The following is a 20458-nucleotide window of genomic DNA, read 5'->3' on the forward strand; positions in this document are numbered from 1 at the left end:
TTCTGTGTGCCAGGTGCTGTACTGTGAACATAAGCAAAGTAATACAGGGAATTCACAGAGTAATAAAAGAGGCAACTGATGATATTCCAATATAATTTATAAAACAGAAGTCAGAACTCTGAGGCAGGGGGAGTTTCACTAATAAATGATCCATAGAAATTTCTACATCTATGAATAATTGCAATTTTTCCAAGGAGAAAGAGAAAAATGCAGTTTCCTAGTAGAACATGAGAGTATAAATTATACTCTCTCAAAGTAGAAAAGATCAAGGTGGTTTGGGGAACAAGAAGATGTTCAGTACCTTAGACTGGGTAGACTTAAAGGGGAAGAATTAGGGGGAAAATTAGGCTACGGTGATTGGAATCAAATTGGAAAGATGACCCAGTAGCCATGAGGAGTTTGATTTCTCAAGGCACAGCGTAGAGTCATGAGAAAGGTATAAGCAAAGGAATGGCATGGGTAAGGAGGTGCATTAAACTAAAATTTAGAACTGATCTTAAAAACTGACTGATTAGTGAAGGAAAATGGAGTCAAGAAGAAAGACATTGCGAGACAAGGAGGAAACAAAAGGAATCTGAACAGAGTGTGGTGATGGAAATGAAGAAAAGGGATAAAGAAACATTTGGAAGTGGAACTAATATGACTTCAACATGCTGCGGATGGTAGTTAAGAAGGGATTTAAAGCAACTTTCCACTAATCAGACTGATGAAAAAAGATGGAGATTGAGAAAAGGCCACCAAATATTGCCTTTGGTCTGTTACAGTGGCTTTTCAGAGTACAGACAGAAATAAAATTGAATTCGAGGAAAAACATGAAGACTGTATTCAATGGTTCTCAAAGGAGTTTATTTAGACATATGATCATCAGAAAGAAGAGATTAAAAATCTGATGTTTACTCATTTGCCAATTATTTCATAATGTTAAATTGACTAAATAAATCAATATGTATCATATATAAAATGGCATGTATTTTTCATGTTTATGGGGTTTATTTATATCACCAACAAAATATGAGTCTTATGAAGTACTTAGAATCTCAAATTAAGCCTGTTTTGTAGCAAATGATGACTAAATATAATATATAAGCAATTCAATCTTATTTTATGATTAATTTTAAAATGAGAGGAAAAAAGATGGAGTAAAAAGAATTCAAATTACAGCTTCTCCATGGTTTCCATGACCATGAGTTTCTATTCTTCATAATTATGATTTATTTCTTTGCTAATGGTAAGAAGCAAAATAGCTCTTTATATCTCTGGACAGAAGTAGAAGCAGAAGCAAATATTTTCCAATCATCTAAACCCTTCTGTTTCTGTACTCATTAGTGCATGCAATTAGTAGAAACCAGGCATTGACTGATTTGATTGGCATGTGTTTATTTTCTCTCCTACACCCTGTGAGATCACAGCAGGAGAGTAATGAAAGAATGGCTGTGATTCGCAATCATAGAGAGCGTAGCTATGGATTATCATCATACTTACAACTGGACCAGGTGGGCCCTGGGGACCTTCTCCTCCTTTCAGTCCAGGTGCACCCTGGGAGAAGTGTAAAATCAAAGAAAATGAATCAATGTGAACTAAATATAAATGGAAGGAGATGTACGATTGATAAAATGAGAAAGTCAGAAAGTATTTTTTGATACAAACATATATACATATATACAATGATAATCAAATGCTTGTGATTACATATGTTGTCTTAAATACTCAGGATTCTATTTAAGCTCTGAAAAAAAAATGCTTGTAATAAGCACTTCCATTCACACACATATTTATATGTTGATCATACCTGAGCTCCAGGAAGACCTCGTTCACCTGGGAAACCACGTAATCCTGCTGGTCCATCTTTCCCTGAGATACCTTGAGGTCCTGGATCACCCTAAAGAAGATAATATAAATCCATCAATAAAGAGTAATTTCTACACACGTTTGTATGAACAAAATTGTAATTACCTCCAACCTGCTCTCAGGAAAGCTTAAAAATTACTTAATAATGAAAATTTTGTGTGGAATGTCCTGTACATTAAAATGAAATAACAATACCTCAATTTAAGGATTTATATGTATAAATCAATAGTTTTATAGTCAATGAGCTAATTGTTCCATTATTCAGTAATATCTTCAAGTATAATAACCTTATACTAAATATCTTCCTGACATGTTTTTCTGACATTAATTTAAATACTAACAAAATAGAGAGACTCTCTGGAGAAGTGGTAAGCAGTACAGTTAAAAGCAAATGAATGCTTGGAGCTAAGAAAAGCCCTTGAGGATGTCATACCTTTGCACCTTCTTTTCCTGCAGCACCAGGAAGACCTTGCTCACCAGGAGGACCAGGAGGGCCAGGGTGCCCACGTTCACCTATGGGACCAGTCTCACCTGTTGGTCCCTGAATTAGATAAGCAAAACCACATTAGTTTGCTCTTTTAATTTTTGACAAATATAATGCATACTCAAAACATATCTTACTCCCTTGTACAAAAGTTTATCCTTTTCCTTTATTTTCATGCTGTTCTAAAGAGCACTTCTTATCAGACACTGACAGTGACATATCTGACAAAAGTCTGAAATGATTTCTTGCAATCATGGTTAGGATATCCAAGGGTACAAAAGAAAAAAAAATACATGAAGTCTAAAAAGATATTTTCCTTGTTTAATACTAGAATTGCTTCAGTGTACGGGCAGTCCAAGTATTGTTAAAAAGTGTTTTGGAAGCCAGGTATGATGGTACACACCTGTAATCCCAGCAGCTTGGGAGACTGAAGCAGGAGGATTTGAGTTCAAAGCCAGCCTTAGCAATGGCAAGCAAATCAGTGAGACCCTGTCTCCAAATAAAAATACAAAATAGGGCTGGGAATGTGGCTCAGTGATCAAATGCCCCTGATTAAATCCCCAGTACAAAAAAAAAAAAAAAAAGAAGTTTCATGCCATTTCCCTTTTTATATAAGGTGTTAAATCAGTTTAACAATAAAGAGACATTGGTGATATATTGATAGGTACTCTACTGAATCACTACTTGATAATAAGCCTAGACCCTGGGAACTCAAAAACTCAAGTAGTTCTCTTTGGAATTTCCATGCACTGGAGACCTCTCTATTTCTAATTTATATTCATTTGAAAAAGTCTAAGGAATGTGGCAGGGGGCCCCTGAAAGCAGTGAGTTTGGGCCAGAAGTTCCTTTAGGCCAAAGGTATAACAAATAGCCAGGTCCCTTAAATTGCAGCAAATGCCAAAATGAAAAATGTCAGGTCATTAATATGTCCCCTGACTGGTACCATTTGTGGTCCTAGAGTGTAACAAGCTATCAAGTATAAACAAGGAATGGTGACCAGCTGGTCTCTATGTTCACTTAGAATAAACAGCAAGATGAAGGATTTAAGTTAAAGATATATAAAGAGGAAAATTCCAAATGTTAAGGTTGTTATACAGTGGAATGTGTTACTGAAGTTGCTTTGGAATATCATTCCTTGTTATTTTTCTAAAAATGCAACATATTTTTAACTTTTGGTCTTGTATAAAGAACACATGTACCCCAAATATTGGCACACGTTTCTAGATTTATATTTCTTTATGTAATAACTGGAAGTCTTCAACTATTATCGTGCAAAAGTTTTTCTCCCAAAGATAATTTTTTATCCGAATGCCAGGATTCACAAGAAAATGATATGAAATTGTTACTAATTAAATAGCTATATCAGTGAGACAAAAATGGGCAGAGATTTATACAAAAAAAGATGAACTATTTCTTCCATTACCTCACTCCCTTTATTCTAACATGAAAATATAGTTACATTTAAAACAGGGAGTTCAATTATTTATTGATTTATTTATTTGGTACCAGGCATTGAACCCAGGGGTATTTAATCATGGAGTCATATTGCAAACCCTTTTTATTTTCTTATTTTGAGACAGGTCTTACTAAGTTACTGAGGCTGGCTTTCAACTTGTGATCCTCCTGCCTCAGCTTCCTGAGTCACTGGGATTATAGGCATGTGCCACTGTGGGAATTAAGATTGTCTTTAAAATAGTTGGATTTCCATTCATAATAGAAAAAATATATCAATGAAGATGTATACTCAATAAAATACCTGCTACTTTTATGCCTTAACATAAAGTAGGAGGAAAAAAAACAAGTCAGGTCCCAGAATTGTAGATGTCTGCATTTGGCAGGGATACATTTTCAAAAGGTATCAGTTCCTGAAATATTCAGTTAAGACACCCAACATGTTTACATTCTAGATAGACTAATTCAGTTTCTCCTCAGAGATATTGAGTATAATAGGAATTATGCTCTAGTTATTCTTTCTTTTTTCGAAAGAAAATGGTTATGAAGTTATTTGAAACAGAAAGTAAAAGTATTTTCAGCGGAAGCTTTCAAATTATTGATTAATGTATATAATATGCAATATATACTTAATATATGTATACTCTTGCTATGTATGGTATACACTGAAATATATTTGTATTACTTATATACTTATTCATATATAAAAGTATTTCCTAAAAAATAGATTTCACTGTATATATATATATAATTAAAACTGAAGATCTTTAAAAAGAACCCTTGAGTACACACACACACACACCAAAAAAATGCATGATGACATGCATGCTGTATTTCCTTGGAAAAAGAATCAAGAGTTAAAATTTTCCCTTAGGTTTGAAATTATTCTCTGAAATAAAATTATTAAGAAATCCAATAATTCTTCATTTTTGCTTTTGCCACACAAATTCTTAGAAAAGGAGTGTAGTTTTTGTTTCTCTGGGGAGGGATGCATATTTATGGATGTGCATGTTAGTGTATGTGTGAATACATGAGTTACAAAGTACTGAGAACAAATTATTAATAGGAAAAAGAGTAAAAAAATTAAATAATTAAAACATTTCTCCAACTGATCTTGCTTTACTGTAACTTGCTATTACCAGGGGTAAAATTCCTGCTGAGTAAACTAAAAGTGTTCTGTCCAGTCCATTGTTTTGGGAAAGGATAACAATTTTATTTTTTATGCACACTAATTATTATATGCAGCTCTGTGATACCATAATTCAGGATATTTCTCTAATATTTTAGTTGTCTGCCACCTGTCTTGAGAGAGATTCTTTTTTTTTTTTTTTAAAGAGAGAGTGAGAAAGGGAGAGAGAGAGAGAGAATTTTAATATTTATTTTTTAGTTATCGGCGGACACAACATCTTTCTTTGTATGTGGTGCTGAGGATCGAACCCGGGTCGCACGCATGCCAGGCGAGCGCGCTACTGCTTGAGCCACATCCCCAGCCCCCAGAGAGATTCTTATCTTAACCAATATTTCACATATGCTCAAGAAAACAAAATAACACTTATTCCTGATATGAATAACTGTTGTTATGATGACAAAACCCCTTAAAAACATGTAATAAGTTACAAATATTAAAATTTATAAATATTGTTGAATTCTGAGCTTTATCATATTCTTCTAGGCCTAATTGATACTCAAAGGCCTGAAGTCATTTTATAATTTTAAATTCTAAATGGACAAACTCTTTAGAAAGAATTTGGGGTTCATAAAATATAGATGGTGCCATGGTTAGGCTTTAGTGTTAAACTCATTGTGAATTTCCGATACACTTTCATTATATATTCTTCTCTTTTATTGATACAGGCAAATGAGAACCTGCTTCAATTAAGGAGTTATTTGCTAAATATCATTTGATGTTGGTAATCTTCAGATACTTAAATGTGATCTGAAATTTAAAAATTAAACATTTGGAATCATAATAACATGGATCCATGTTACACAACTTATTAAGGTGAAAAGATAGACATAAAAATATATCTCATTAGCAAAATAAAGGAAAATACCTGTGGTCCAACAACACCTCCTGGCCCAGGGGGGCCAGTCTTGCCTTGAAATCCCTAAAGAAACAAAGTATTATCTGTAAAAACTATGCAAAGGACAAAGCATAAATTAAAATTTGACAATTGAATAACTATTAAAAGAAAGTCAACTATTGGCTAAAAATACCTCAAGTGCTTAAATCTGAGTTAACATATTCCAGTTCTTTTAAAAATCCAAAATTTGCTATCTTCATTGCTTCACATTGTAATGCAATAATTATTTTCAATATACTAAAATATAAGGCAGTATGATTAAGCTGGAGCACAAATGTATTCTTAGCCATGTTCTACCAGGTCAAACAACATATAGAATGTTAACATAGCAATGTTTATGGATGAAATAAATGATGATTTAGACATTCTTTAAAACAGTCCACTGATTCTCTATGCATAGATAAATCTATAGTCAGTGATCTACATATATTTCTTTTTAATGCATTCCAAAAATCTCATAAAATATAAAAGGATACAAAAATACATGTTTTGCATATACAAGAGAATACTTTGCATGATGAGTAATCATTTCATCTTTTTACAAATGTTCTTTCTAAAAACCCAAAAGAATATTGTTATAAATACACCTTGCAAATAATGCAATCATTAAAATAGAATCTGGTTGATGTGAACAGAATGCCTTTACTAAATCAAGCTTTGGGGAATTTATTTTGGTACCTACATTTCTCTAGACTCGTGGATTATTCATTCTGTATAATTGCATTATGATAGACAAAGTGCTTTCTCATGTGAGTAAGGTTACATTCAACAGTTAAGAGAACAGATAGAAAAAACTAGGAGGAAAACATTCCAAAGAATAAAATTAAATAAAGTGAACAGTGTTTACAAAAGTTTTGTTCACTGTAACATGTAATAAAACTGGAAATAATAAAATTAGCAAGAAAAGAAGCTAGTAGTCCACATTTGTAGCACAACCTTCCAGGTAATTATGATTGAATTATTTGTAATGGCAAAATTCTATAAGTAAAAGAAATCTAAATTTATAATTATTATAATTTATATCAGAAGGGAAACATAAAACTCTATAATTCTTTTTTTAATATTTACTTTTTGGTTGTAGTTGGACATAATACCTTTATTTTATTTATTTACTTTTATGTGGTGCTGAGGATCTCACATGTGGGAGGCAAGTGCTCTACCACTGAGCCATAACCCCAGTCTCATAAAACTCTATAATTCTTAAGACTATCAGGGTTCCACTTGAGCTATCATTCTAAATAGCCAAACCCACTAATCCTGCGTGAAATTATCACAGAATTTATTTAGAATTTTATAGTCCAAATAGCAGTTTGCTTAATTTTAACTTTTTAGCAACTGGGAAGTTTGGAAATCTGTCATCATATTTTCAGATTATATACACACACACACATATAAACACACATATACATGTGCACAATATATGTGGGTATGAATATGTACACTTCTCCTGGATTTTGTCAACAACCTCCATGACTACATTTCTTACCTCTATGATGATTCATTCTTCCACCTGCTCCAAACTATTTCTAAAACACTCATCTATGTTAAACCCTGACACTTTCTCAATAAGGGCCTATTGGTCATTCCAATTGTATGTGGTTCTGTCTCCAATATTTCCAACATGGTGCTCACTGGAAGTACCTTCTCTGAATTATGGTTTTCTTTATTTCTTTTGTTTCTTTATTAATGAAGTATCTTCTGTTCACACACTTTCCTGCAGCTATCAGACTCAGTCATTTAAACCTAGAGTGTCACCTAAGAGACTCTCAACATTGAGCTTCTCTCATGTCCCAGTAGACTTGTGTTATTCAACTGCAATCATCTCTTTCTTTGATGATTGCAGTTTTTCAAATCAGGTTCACTCATTTATCTACTTTTAGCCAGAATCACTATCTCACATAAGCAAATCTAATCAACTCATTGCTAAACATATGTCAAGTAATATTGATGACAAAGTTCAGCACAATCTTAACCTTGTTGCTACTCCAGTCACATCTTTTGCTTTGAAAATGTGTCCTAGGTTCTACCCACACTAATCCTCTCACCTGTATCTGAATCATACATTTGCATGACCTGTTCCCTTTGTTTGGATCACCCTTCTCCTTCAAGTTTGACTTGAAGGAGCAAATGCTTTTCTGAACTTAAAAAATATTAAAATCTTTTTCCTTAGTGAATGTGAGAGCAAAAAGTGTATTTAACAATTGATTAAAATTAATTGATTAAAAATCAATATTTCATTGAGGAAAGTCTATGAAAAATTTACATTCCACATTTGCACTCATGCATCCTAAGGGGAAAGAGAAAAGCTTGGCTGCTAGCCCAATTGTGGAAGTAATGGATTTTGGAAGAGCAGGAAGAGAGCACTGCCCATATGTCTGCTTATTCAAGACATTTATTGCATTTGCAAGTATCTGATAAATTTACACCAGAGATTGTACAGAAAAACTACACACAGGAGAATTCTTACAGATCAGAATGGGGTTTGCTTGTCTGATATTTTTATGTAAGAAAACTAAACTTACTTTTTAATTTTAGAATAACTGATGCCCTTTTAAAGTCCTTAAAAACAGAAATTAATTTGATATATTCATGGGTAGCTTGGAATATCTAAGACCCAACCAAAATGTAATTCCTATTCTAATAATCTCTAAGGGACTTTATTAATTTTGGCATCAATCCTAGATTTAGCAGTGTCACTGAGACAAATTTGGGATATTTCACTATAATAGGAGCTGTTTCTGATTTTTCCTGGAGACTTGAAAAAGTTTGAAAATGTAAGGCATCAAAATGAATCTTGAATTTATGAATGTGGAAGAAGCTAAAAAATAATGAAATAATTTCCTCTTTGAAATAAGATAACACATATATACAAAGCCTATCCAGTCTAGATTCTGATCTTATGCAAAGAAATCTTTTGAATTCTAGGCAGCAAAATAAAGTGAGAAAGAACAGTTCCTGGCCATAGGGTGATTCACTCTTCTATGAAAAGAGGTTGTGAAATCAGAAATATAATTTCCCAAAAATAATCCTGGCCTTTGTCTATGAGAAACTACTAGAGAGAAGGATTCTTCCTAGAGGCATTAGTTAATATGCTCTTTTCTTCTTTGTTTAAATTCAGATGTTATATATGACATAGCTATTTCAGAGAAAAGCAGAAGCTCTTGACTAAATTGAAGACAAAGTGATTTTAAAATGGTAATGCTCTAGGTATTCCTTCCTCAAAAACAATTTCAAAAATATTCCTGTTATTCCCAAGAAATAATGTGATGGTTAAAATGACTGGATGCAAGATTTAAGTGGGAATGTTGTGTGGGAATTTGAGTGTAAATTTCACTGTGGATTCTTATTTAGAGAATCTATATTTTCCTCATCATGGAGATATCATTCCCAAGAGGAAACTCAAACAATTTTATTTTTTGGTCCCACTATAAATCATTTTGATTCAGCTTTGGAAAGTCCAGACTTTGAAATTTCTAGCCTGGATAAAATTAGGAAGCTGTTAAACTAAGAATTGTCACTTGGAGAGTGAGACAGGAATTGGGTTGCTGCTGACAGACTGTTTCTCTCATGGCAGAAAATTAATAATATTTTAAGATTTGTTAACACATATGGCTATGCAATTCCAAATATGTCTTCATGTTGGCAGAAAGCCTTGAAGTGATTTTTTAACCACGCAGTCAAAGATAGTCTATGTTGTGGTTTTCTCAAGAAATCTGGATAAAATTAACCAATATTAAGAAACAAGAATATGTTCCAAGGATATATGCCAAACCTTGAGGATTTCTGGCTAGAATAACAAACCATTGGTACATTCAGATATGTAGTTTCATAACAGTGATAAAATAAATCACTAACCCATGAGAATTCTTAAGCCATGGAGGAGTTAACAATTTCTCCTGTGCCCAATCATCATCGTATATAAGATGGATTATTCAGTTAATTTGTTTAACGTTATATTTCTCCATTTCTAAATAATACAAAATTACTTTTTTCAATCTACATTTCCCTACTCAACAAGAGAGGAAGCATTTGAAATAGTTCCATACCACTTATACCCTTATGGTTGTAACATCAGCAGAATTCACTCTCTAGTTCTGGAAAGAAGAACTCTGTGTTATGTGCATGACTTACAGTAATGTGTGACGATATCATGAAAGCATCCAAAGAATAATGGGTTCTTGTCCATCAACTCATTATTAAAGTACCATTATTAACAATAAGATCGATTAAATAAATTAACATAACAGTTTTTTCAAGGATATTTGTTTAGGTACAAACATTGGTCTATTTATGTATTTATTCATGTTTAAATAAAAGGTCTAATGGAATTCATTCCTACATTGTTCTCAAGCTTGTCATTTAAATGTTAAAATAAGTAGCTTCTATGAACTAATGAGGTACTATAGATTGAAAATTCCACTCAGAAACAGTTACTTACAGTCTCCCCACGTTGCCCAGGGTGTCCTGGCAGCCCATCCTTCCCAGGTGGACCCTGAAATCACAAGTTTTAAATACCCATGAAGTAAATATTTCTTTAATTATAGACTGCAAGAATTATGTTAGACAATTTACTAATATTTCACTGGACATTATATTTTGATGTTCTAATTGATTTTATACTTGGTGATGTTCAGTTTTATATATGGCATGTATCTCTTTAACATAAGTCTATAGCTATAACTGAGATTAAAGAAAAAAATGTAGAATTCTATACCTTTTACAATTAAGTGAATTTATCTCATTGCATCTTTTTAAAACAATGTTTACATAGATCTGCATTTTATTTTTTTTCTTCCACATGATTAAAATAAAAAATTTTATTTTTACAAAACTATTCTTCAATTTGTGTGTGTGTGTGTGTGTGTGTGTGTGTGTGTGATATGTTTGTAAGCCAATTCCCTGTGCATTGAAACATGGATAATAGAGAAAGATAGTGTCCTCTAGTGGTGATCCAAACTTCAAACTGACAAGAATGAAAAAGGAATGAAATTTACAAAAACAAAGGCACTTTACATCTAAAATCGCTTCAAGTAAAGGAAACATGTACTATGCTCAATTCTGGAAATTATCAGGGCCACTTTTTCCCATTCAGTTTTCTTAAAAACCCTCTTGGAAGCAAAATTCTTATGAAGTACTGGAGAGCAACTCTGCCATGGTATTGCTTTCTCTAATGGGTGCAATCTTTGTCATGTCTGAAGAAATAGATGAAGCAATTAACTAAGTACTTAAAGCAAACAACTCTCCAAGGAACAAAACTGGAGCTCCAAGGGCCCAAACATTCTTAGATGTCACTTCAACATTTTTTCATTAAAACATATTACATATGTTTCCATTTCTCACTAGGTCATGAGTAATATAAGATGATGTTTTGCCCTCAGTTTAGAAGTGAAACACAAAAATGGGTAGTTCATTCTAAAAGATTTCATCCAGGTTCATGTTTTCAAAACAACAAATAAAAACAATTTTTCTACTTTGTCTCTATTTTGATACAGATGGAATTAATATGATATCAGTTTCAGATAATTATAAAAAATTTACTAAAAGCAGTGGAAGACAGCTAAAGAATAATAAATTTGAGTCTGGTCTTTCCCTATCAAACTAAAACACTTCTTAAATGCTGAGCTTTGCAATCAGTATAAAACATACACACGTTTCTAACAAATCTGTAAATATTAAAGTTAAATATCTCACTATATTTGCTGATAGAGATGAAATGTTCATTAAAAAATTATAATCCTTTAAAACAGTGATTTTAGTTCTTAATGATGATATCCTGGAATGAAAGCAACATGATTTTTAGTGGTGTTTCTAGACAGTCTAAGGCAACAGAGTTAATGGTCTATAGGATCAGTATCATCACCACTTTTCTTGATTTAAGTATGTACTTACTAATATTAGGCAATTAATCCTAAATAACTATAATGGCTTTCCACTACTACCCAATAAAATAAAGCCAAATAATTGCTAAATAGTTTATTTATAAATGATAATTTTTATCCATCCAAATAGGCTGCCTCTTTGATTTAGTTAATGAAGGATGGAGGAAACAAGTTCATCTAATGGGAGGTGTGTATATACAGGAAGTCAAACTGTGAAAAAACTCTTCCAAATAGTTTTTAAACTATCCAGTGAGAAAACACCCTCATGAACACTAGATTTGATATTTTTCCTACAAATATAAATGTTCCTCATAATAATGATGCTATAAATTTTAATCATTTAAACTTTTTCTTAAATGAGATAACTGTATACTCTCCAAATATGGCAAAAATGACATAAAAGTAAAAGAACCAAAAGAGAACATTCCAAACACTCATACTTTGTGTGAGTGTGTGTGTGTGTGTGTGTGTGTGTGTGTGTGTGTAATTAGTCTGTAGGAGGAGACTGGTTCTATCCCTCACCTCAATTTTTTCTTTCTTTTTCTATCCCCTGCTTTGGTACTGAGGATTAAACCCAGAGGTGCTTAACCTTTGAGCACAACCCTAGCTGCTAAGTTGCTGAGGCTGGTTTTGAACTTACTCCTGCCTCAGCCTCCCAAACCACTGGGATCAATTTCTTCTTTCTATGTCAAAGAGATGAAGGTATTTCTTTTCCAAATTTCATAAAACCTTATACCAGAAACATGTTAAGCATTTTTAGTTCATACTTTAATATTTCACTGGATAGTAAACAGTACACAAAGCACTTTATTCAGCAGGGACAGCAATGCTTCTTAATAGTGCCATGTCTCTCCAACTAGACTGTGGGCTTCTAAAGTCTAGGCATCTATTATAATTCTAATACCTCTTAGAGATAAAATGAGTGCATGATCAATGGCTCCAAACTTAACTAAAAGGCATGTGAAAGAACAAACTGAAAAAGTCTGAGGAAAAATGAGTCCAATGGCTCTCTTTGATAAGATTATCATATTGCATGGGGAAACAACTTGCAACAATGTAAACAAATATGTAAATGTATAAGTATGATGTATAAATATATCTAACATAGGAAATACAATAATGTTAAGGCTATATGTCTCAAGTGGATTTTTCTTTTGGCTAAATGATCCATGTACATGGCTTCAGAATACTTTTGGACTTACCTTTGAAAATGTGTATATACAGTCACTTTACAAACCACATTTTCACTTTTCTGTGAAACTGCACATATGATATTGCATTTGGAACACAACTCAGTGAGCAAGACATTATGTGCAGGAAATATCAATATATTAATAGAACTATGTGTGTGAATCCACTTTAATCCTATAATATAGATAATAACCTGATATGTTTGTGGTCATAAAGCAGAACTGTTAAGTGTTAAAATGATACTCTTAAGCAGTGTCTAAAATTATTGCAAAAAGTAAGTGATTACCTAAATGGTTAACCTTTAATTCAAGAAGGTTTTTCAAAATAAATGATTCACCAATTTGATTTGTATACACACTAAAGTTTGGAAGATATTTTCTAGTCTAGGCTAGAACAATGATTCACAAACTGTTATGAAACAGAACTATCTGTATGGCTAATTAAAATATGGCTATCAGGTGAAACTTTGTATTTCTACTAATATCCCAAGGGCAGCTGCTGCTACGGGGCCCAAACAAGCATTTTGAGAACCATTGCACTAGACAGATGGGTGAGGTAATTCTAGTGTATATAAAGAAACTAAATTAAGGAAGGAAGGAAGAAAGAGAAAGAGAGAAAAGGAGGAAAAAAGATAAAGAAAGAGAAAACCACTGAACAGGACTATGTTCCCATTAATATTTAAATATAAAAATAAAGCATTTCAATTAACTTTGGGAAAATATTTAATGATGACATTCAAAACAATATTATAATAAACAAAATTTTATAAGAAGAATATAAGTCAATAAATGTTATGATTACATTTTCTAAGAAAATGCATTCTAGAGCAAAAAATAATAAAAACATATAAATCTCAATGTGATATAAATGTGTCAGAATGTTGGAAGAAGTTTAGGAAGTGATAATTGAAGATGGATGCAAAATTCCATTTGCAAGATGTAATTTGCTAGTGGAAGATAACAGGGAAATTACAACACACCAAATATTTAATAATTAAACGTATTTATTGTACAATATTTAAATAATAAATATTGTCTAAAGTAATTGACAAAATAATATTCATATTATTTAAAACAATGCAAAATAAGAGGTATTTAAATTATATTAAAATTCTTTGAATTCATAAATGGAAAACATTCTTTTACATTTTATTTTCAATTTTGCTTTTATAAGGATTTAATTACATCTACATCTCATAATTTAAACTGCAACTCTCAAAAAATGTGAAAATATTATAAAATAAAGAAAGAAAAGGAAATTATGACACTTACAGGAGGGCCTTTTGGTCCAGGAAATCCAACTGGACCCTGAGGTCCTTGAGGACCCTGAAAGTAAAGAGTATAGAAAGCTTAATGATATGCCTGGAAAGAGAAACCTCCACGCCTTATGGCTTATTTATTCAGATAAAATACAGAACAACATACAACTTCTTCGCAGTAGTGACAAAACTATGGTACTATGATATGATAACTAGTACTAATAGAAAAGCAAAATAGTTTTTTACTACTTAAAATTGTACATCACAGGAGCACTATACATATTTAGAGTTCTTGTAAAAAACTAATAGAACAATAGTAGCAATAAGTTCCACAGATTTTTTTTTTACTTTGAATGTTGGCTATAAACACTCATAAAAGGAAAATTTCAATTCAATGCCATACTTCTCCAAAGGAAAAATATGTTTAAAAGTGACTCCATAAATTTTCTGACTCTAGTTAGTTACAAATAAAAGGGAAAATAAGGGACTGAGGCTGTGGCTCAGTGGTAGAGCGCTTGTCTAGCATGTATGAGGCACTGGGTTCGATTCTCAGCACCACATATAAATAAATTAATAAAATAAAGGTCCATGCATCCAAAAAATATTTTAAAAAGGGCAAAAAAGTATCTCAAAATAATCATAAAAGATATCTTCAATATTTGTAGATAAAATGTGTTTATTTTTGAGGATGTTACTATCTCATTTTACTCATGTATAAACTTCTTTGGTAGAAAGATAAAAAAAACTTTATTGTATAAGTATTCTCATTAACATTCAGTCTAAATATGCTTTTATAATATTATTCTAGGCTTGATGTTTAATTAACAATATTATTCAACTTTCTTATTTACATATCTTTAAAATGCATGAAGTAGACTCTATTATGATGATTGTGTTGGTGGCAAAAAAAATTGGTAAAAGTTAATTCTGTGTATGCCAGAATGTAATAACTGTATTCATAAAAAGAAGATATGCAAAATTAAAGATAATATAAATAAAATTTAATAAGTAATAAAGTTTTAATAAGATTTATCTACATTCTAAAAGTTTATTAGTGTTGGTCTTTAGTAGAATTTATTCTTTTAAAGTGTCAGTTTAGACTTCTCAGGAAAAATTTCATTACTATTCTTAATGCTAGTTCTGCAATAAGCATAAGCTTTTACTATTACCACATCTCATCCTGAAATGAAAAGGATTCATCAAATTTATATAGTTAAAAAATATACAACATGAAATTAATAAAATACTGAGAAAATATGTGTAATTTATAAGTTTTTGTACTATCTTTAAACTATGAAAATATGATTCTTAAATATACATCATAAAAAAAGAAAACAAAATATAGCATTTTAAATTAAAAAAAATTTAAATAGTATTTTAAGGCTTTACAGTATTCTCTATTCCCCTAACTTCTTCAGACATATTTGCTTTTTAAAATTTTAATACTTTTAAAATAAAATTTGATTTTAAATTTAAGAAACATTTTCAAAATCACTATTACAATGAAAAGTTTAAAAAATTGAGCTTGCTTTATGAAGTTCCACAAAAAAATTGTTCACATATTTTCCTTATATTAGTCAAATATAGCAGTATCCCCTTTTCTGATTTTACTTTGCACAGTGTAAGTTACTGGTGATCAATTATGATCTGAAAATATGAAAGAGAAAATACTAGAAATAAACAATTCATTGGTTTAAAATTATGTATTATTTTACACATAGTAAAATTTCATCTCCTTTGGTTCAGTCCACCTGGAACATAAAGAATCATAGGGCATTTACATTGTAAATGTAGTTAAATACTACACACCCATTAGTCATTTAGTAGCCATTTGAATAGTATTTTTGTCATAGTATTGCAATGGCTATGTTCAATTAAATCTTATTTTACTAAATAAGGTCCTCAAAGCACAAGAATAAAGATGATGGTAATTTTATTAGAGTATGTCATAATCTATTTTATTATTATTGTTAGTAGCTTATTCTGCTTAATTGATAAACTTTATCATACATATGTAGAAAGTATAGGGGGGAAAACATAGTTTATATAGGGTTTGGCACTATCTGCAATTTCAAATACCTTAGAGTCCTGAAGGTAACCATGGCAGGTACAGGTAAAGAGGGACTACTATAGTTTCTGGGTAAGGTAAAAAATGTTTAAAGAATCAGTGTAAAGATTGTGTTTGTACCCAAGTATGAAGACTGTATAATATATCTAGTGTCTAGTTAAATTTTATTATTAGACAAATAATGAATAGTTTTTCATATCCCCTAAATATTACAAGGAGCATGCATATGCCAAAATTACTCACTTTTTAAGTAGAATTCAAATGTAATTAGGTATGTTGGTTCTGTTATATTTTGTTTTGTTTTGCTAAATCTGGTAACCTCAGACTCAATTAAATCTATTTAACTATTTTTTTAATATTTATTTTTTCAGTTGTAGTTGGACACAACACTTTTGTTTTATTTATTTTTATGTGGTGCTGAAGATGGAGCACTCTATTGCTGAGCCACACCCCAGCCTGAAAATGAATCTTTCTAGATTCATATTTTAAAAAGACAAAATTACCCTTTGCTTTGATTCTCAAAATGTATTTTTCCCACTCTCAGAGTGTTTTTACAATTACAAGTATTCATACTGTTGGATCTAACCACTATGTCCAAATTAAAATGTGAAAACATAGAAAGCATATTTATAAGCTGGGGACCTGTCTCATTTGCACATATGAGGACCTGGGTTTGATCCCCAGCACCATGAAAAGCAAACAAAAAGCAAACAAAAAAGAAAACAAAAAGCATTATTTACTTATAAAGAAACATGCTGATTTTTCAATTCTGGAATGCATAAATAAAGCACTAAAAGAGAATATAGTCTATTATTTAAAAACAAAGATCAGTGTGCTACAATTTGTTAAACTATTCTAATTTGTTTAGTGATTTGGCCAGTTTAATTAATCTAATGTGCTGAATAACTGTAATCATCAAATACATCAAATATGTCCATTATTAACTCAAAAGGTGCAGGAGGAATGGACTTGATTTGGGAATAATTCATCAAGAATGAGAAATGTTAGGAAAGTTTAATTAAATTAAATATGAGCCAAAATCAGAAAGTAACTAATTAAATATTTATTCTTACATCATATGTACTCACATTTTGGTCATATATAAAAACTAAGTTTTACTCACAATTTCTTTTTTGAAGTAACAAAACTACTCTTTCTCAGTTTTCCTTTTATAAAACACCTAAGTTTCAAATAATAATTAATAAAAAATACTAACATGACTATATAATATGAAAAGCTATTACAGATACTAAGAAATAATTCTAATATCTTTGACTATAATACAGAGGATAGCATTAAAAAAAAAAAATCTGGACTCATGCAAAACAGCATTTTGCCAAAAAAGTCAAACAAAGGGCACGCTTGCTCATCTGTATTTTGTTTTATTTTATATCAATTGAAAATCAATTTACTAAATAGTTTTTCTATTTACTGGAATAGATGTTTTGTCTTGAGTTAAATTTATATTGATTGTGGCTTAATGGCCACTGGTAGCTTGCATTCTACCAGCATAATTTTGCTGCCAGCTCCACAGACAAATTGAGTATTAATATGGAAAACAAGACAAGTGGATGAAAGGGCATAGGTGTTTTAAGCACATTTTAAGTAAAAAATTTACATTGGCTTGAGTTTAAGAGTAATATCTTAGGCCAATTACATTATTTCTCTCATTTCTTTAATAAAATTAGTTGCATATAACTCATAAAGCTTTTATATTGGCAGGGCGAAGTAAATTAAAGAATATGATTTTTTTTAACTCAAAACAAAATTTTTGTGGATGAATGGATACAGATACTTTTTTCCAAAAGTGTAAACACTTGCAGAAGTACTCATTTTCATCTTATTTTAGGTGACTGAATCATACGTACTCTTTCACCTGGAGGACCAGGAGGGCCATCACCTCCCGAAGTGCCCTAGAAGCAAAAAAAAAAAAAAAAAAAAGAGAGAGAAGAGAAAAGAAAAAATCAGTTTTAATTCCTTGTTATGGCATCCTCCAGAAAAGGAATTTGCAACAAAGATCATTTGAAACAAGTGCCAACAATACCTTTGGGCCCGGTTTCCCAGTGGGACCTCTTGCACCTCTGGAACCTCGAGGACCCTGCATATGAGAGCAAAACATGAAACTGATCTAATTCCAAGCAAATCCAAAGGCACAGAAACATTATACTGAAAAATTGAATCACAAATGAAAATTACTATTTTAAATAAAAGCACTCACCGTTGGACCACGCTGACCCCTCGGGCCTGGTTTGCCAGCAACTCCCTGCCAAAGACAGTTCAAACCGTTTCCATGTGCTGTATACCACAGTAAATTATGAAGTCTGGCGTTGAAATATGGTTTCTCATGCAAGGACACTGACATTAGCTAGTTCAGGATAAAACAATTAAATATCATACCCGTGCACCTTTCTCCCCATTGGCACCTGGAAACCCAGGAAATCCAGTGGAACCCTAAAATAATAAAAAATAATAAACAGTGAATATGATAACTTAAACTAGCAGGTCAAAAGATGTGATTATTTTGGAAAACAGAAATTCTGACACAGCTGGTAATACTTAAATAAAAATATAATTAAAATCATATATAAGTTTAAAGGGACCACATGAGCTCCACTTATGTATTTGAAATTGAACTTACAATGACATCTGAAATCCTGGAAGCATTGAAAGCATGAATTAATAAAACATGTTTTAGTATTTAACTTCAAAAGTCAAATAATTAATAAAAAAATTATAACTCCTATTATAAAACAGCAGTCCAATTTTGTGTAAAATGTATTTTTAACTTAATAGTCTACATTCTTGCTTTGACTCTAAAGAAAAATCCTATTTTCATAAGCATGACTAGTCAAACATTAAAACAGAGGCTTTATGAAGATGTTTTTCCTGAATTAACATTATTGTATCCATATGTATATCATTTCAGCTGAATATCTGTGTACTTTTAGAACTTTATAAGTCATACAGGCTGGCCACCTTTCCTCCATGTTTTCTACTTGACCCTTGAATGTGACTACCAAACAAAGCAAGGTACTGAACAATTAAATACTATGTTTAATATTCCAAAGATAAAAATTCAAGGTTTCTGTCTGTCACGCACCAGTTAAGTAAGTTGCATACATTACTTATCCTGTTTGAGTATGATTTTTTTTTTTTTTTTTTTTTTGCAAAATGAGGCCAGTAACACATATTTTACAGGTATTTTGAAAGTGAAGGGAGATTGGAATAAAGGAATGCTGAGTAACAATAATAATTAATAATAACAACATATAATACAATTATCATTTTTAAATGCAATAAATACACTGAAACATTATTTCATTTAGGCCACACATGACCACATTTTACAGATAAAATATAATATAATCTCCAATATTGAAATTCCTCCTTTTGACCTTGTGTATAATCTCAGATTTTTCATCTTGTCAGATATTTCTTTAATCAAGACTGAGACCAGTCTCCTCATAATTGAATAAGGAAATACAGATCAAGGTTCAAATCATTTTATTTACTATAAGTCCCTGGAGATGGCTGGAGGTTTTCTAAATATTTGCCTTTCCTGTTTAGACCACTGTATAATTAGGTTCAATAATGTGTAAAGTCTCTAGCAGATAGGAAATATAACTAAATCTCCTTTGACTTAAACAAATTTTGTGGGTTTTGGAATCAACTGACTTGTACTGACCTACACTAAAACAATTATTCTCCAACTGGTAAGTGGTCCCTCTGTCTGAGAATAATCTAATTATTGCTGAAAATATGAATTGGCAAGTCACACTCCATATCTACAGAAATTAAAACACACAATCTGATAGAAGGTCCAAGAATCTGCTCATTCAACAACCTCTTCAGGCGGTATGTACTTTAATGTTTCAGAATTCTTGGAAGCTGTTTCTTAAACAGGTACAGTAAGAACAGGCAAGTATAAAATATTACCTATATGCAGAAAGAAGATAACTATTTAGCTTTATTCCAAATTTGAAAGTGATGAATATTACATTCTTAGAAAGTAGGTTGAATTCTACTAATTTCTTCCACAAGTGCTATTAAAGTAAATCAGGAAAATTGTATGTAAAGACCTAAGGCAGTTGATGTTTAAAATAATAACCCACCACTTATCAACATATTCTGATTCATGACTTTAGAGTCAACTTCTGTTCAACCTAAAGACAATTGTTAGACATGAAATTTCCA

General features: G+C 31.4%; 1 protein-coding gene across 5 annotated transcripts in view; it reads right to left on the bottom strand.

Moving 5' to 3' along the window:
- Col11a1 (collagen type XI alpha 1 chain) overlaps window positions 1-20458 on the bottom strand; it is a 208070-nt gene that overhangs the window by 69556 nt on the left and 118056 nt on the right. For all 5 annotated transcript variants that reach the window (XM_076863343.2, XM_076863345.2, XM_076863347.1 and 2 more), the window contains 10 exons: window positions 18662-18715; window positions 18483-18527; window positions 18309-18362; window positions 18133-18177; window positions 14210-14263; window positions 10307-10360; window positions 5839-5892; window positions 2282-2389; window positions 1790-1879; window positions 1483-1536 (listed from right to left, as the gene is read on the bottom strand). In XM_076863343.2, coding sequence (XP_076719458.1) covers window positions 1483-1536; window positions 1790-1879; window positions 2282-2389; window positions 5839-5892; window positions 10307-10360; window positions 14210-14263; window positions 18133-18177; window positions 18309-18362; window positions 18483-18527; window positions 18662-18715 — 612 coding nt within the window. The remainder of the gene's footprint in view (window positions 1-1482; window positions 1537-1789; window positions 1880-2281; window positions 2390-5838; window positions 5893-10306; window positions 10361-14209; window positions 14264-18132; window positions 18178-18308; window positions 18363-18482; window positions 18528-18661; window positions 18716-20458) is intronic.

Source organism: Callospermophilus lateralis, chromosome 7 (genome assembly GCF_048772815.1).
Source record: "Callospermophilus lateralis isolate mCalLat2 chromosome 7, mCalLat2.hap1, whole genome shotgun sequence".
NCBI lineage: Eukaryota > Metazoa > Chordata > Mammalia > Rodentia > Sciuridae > Callospermophilus > Callospermophilus lateralis.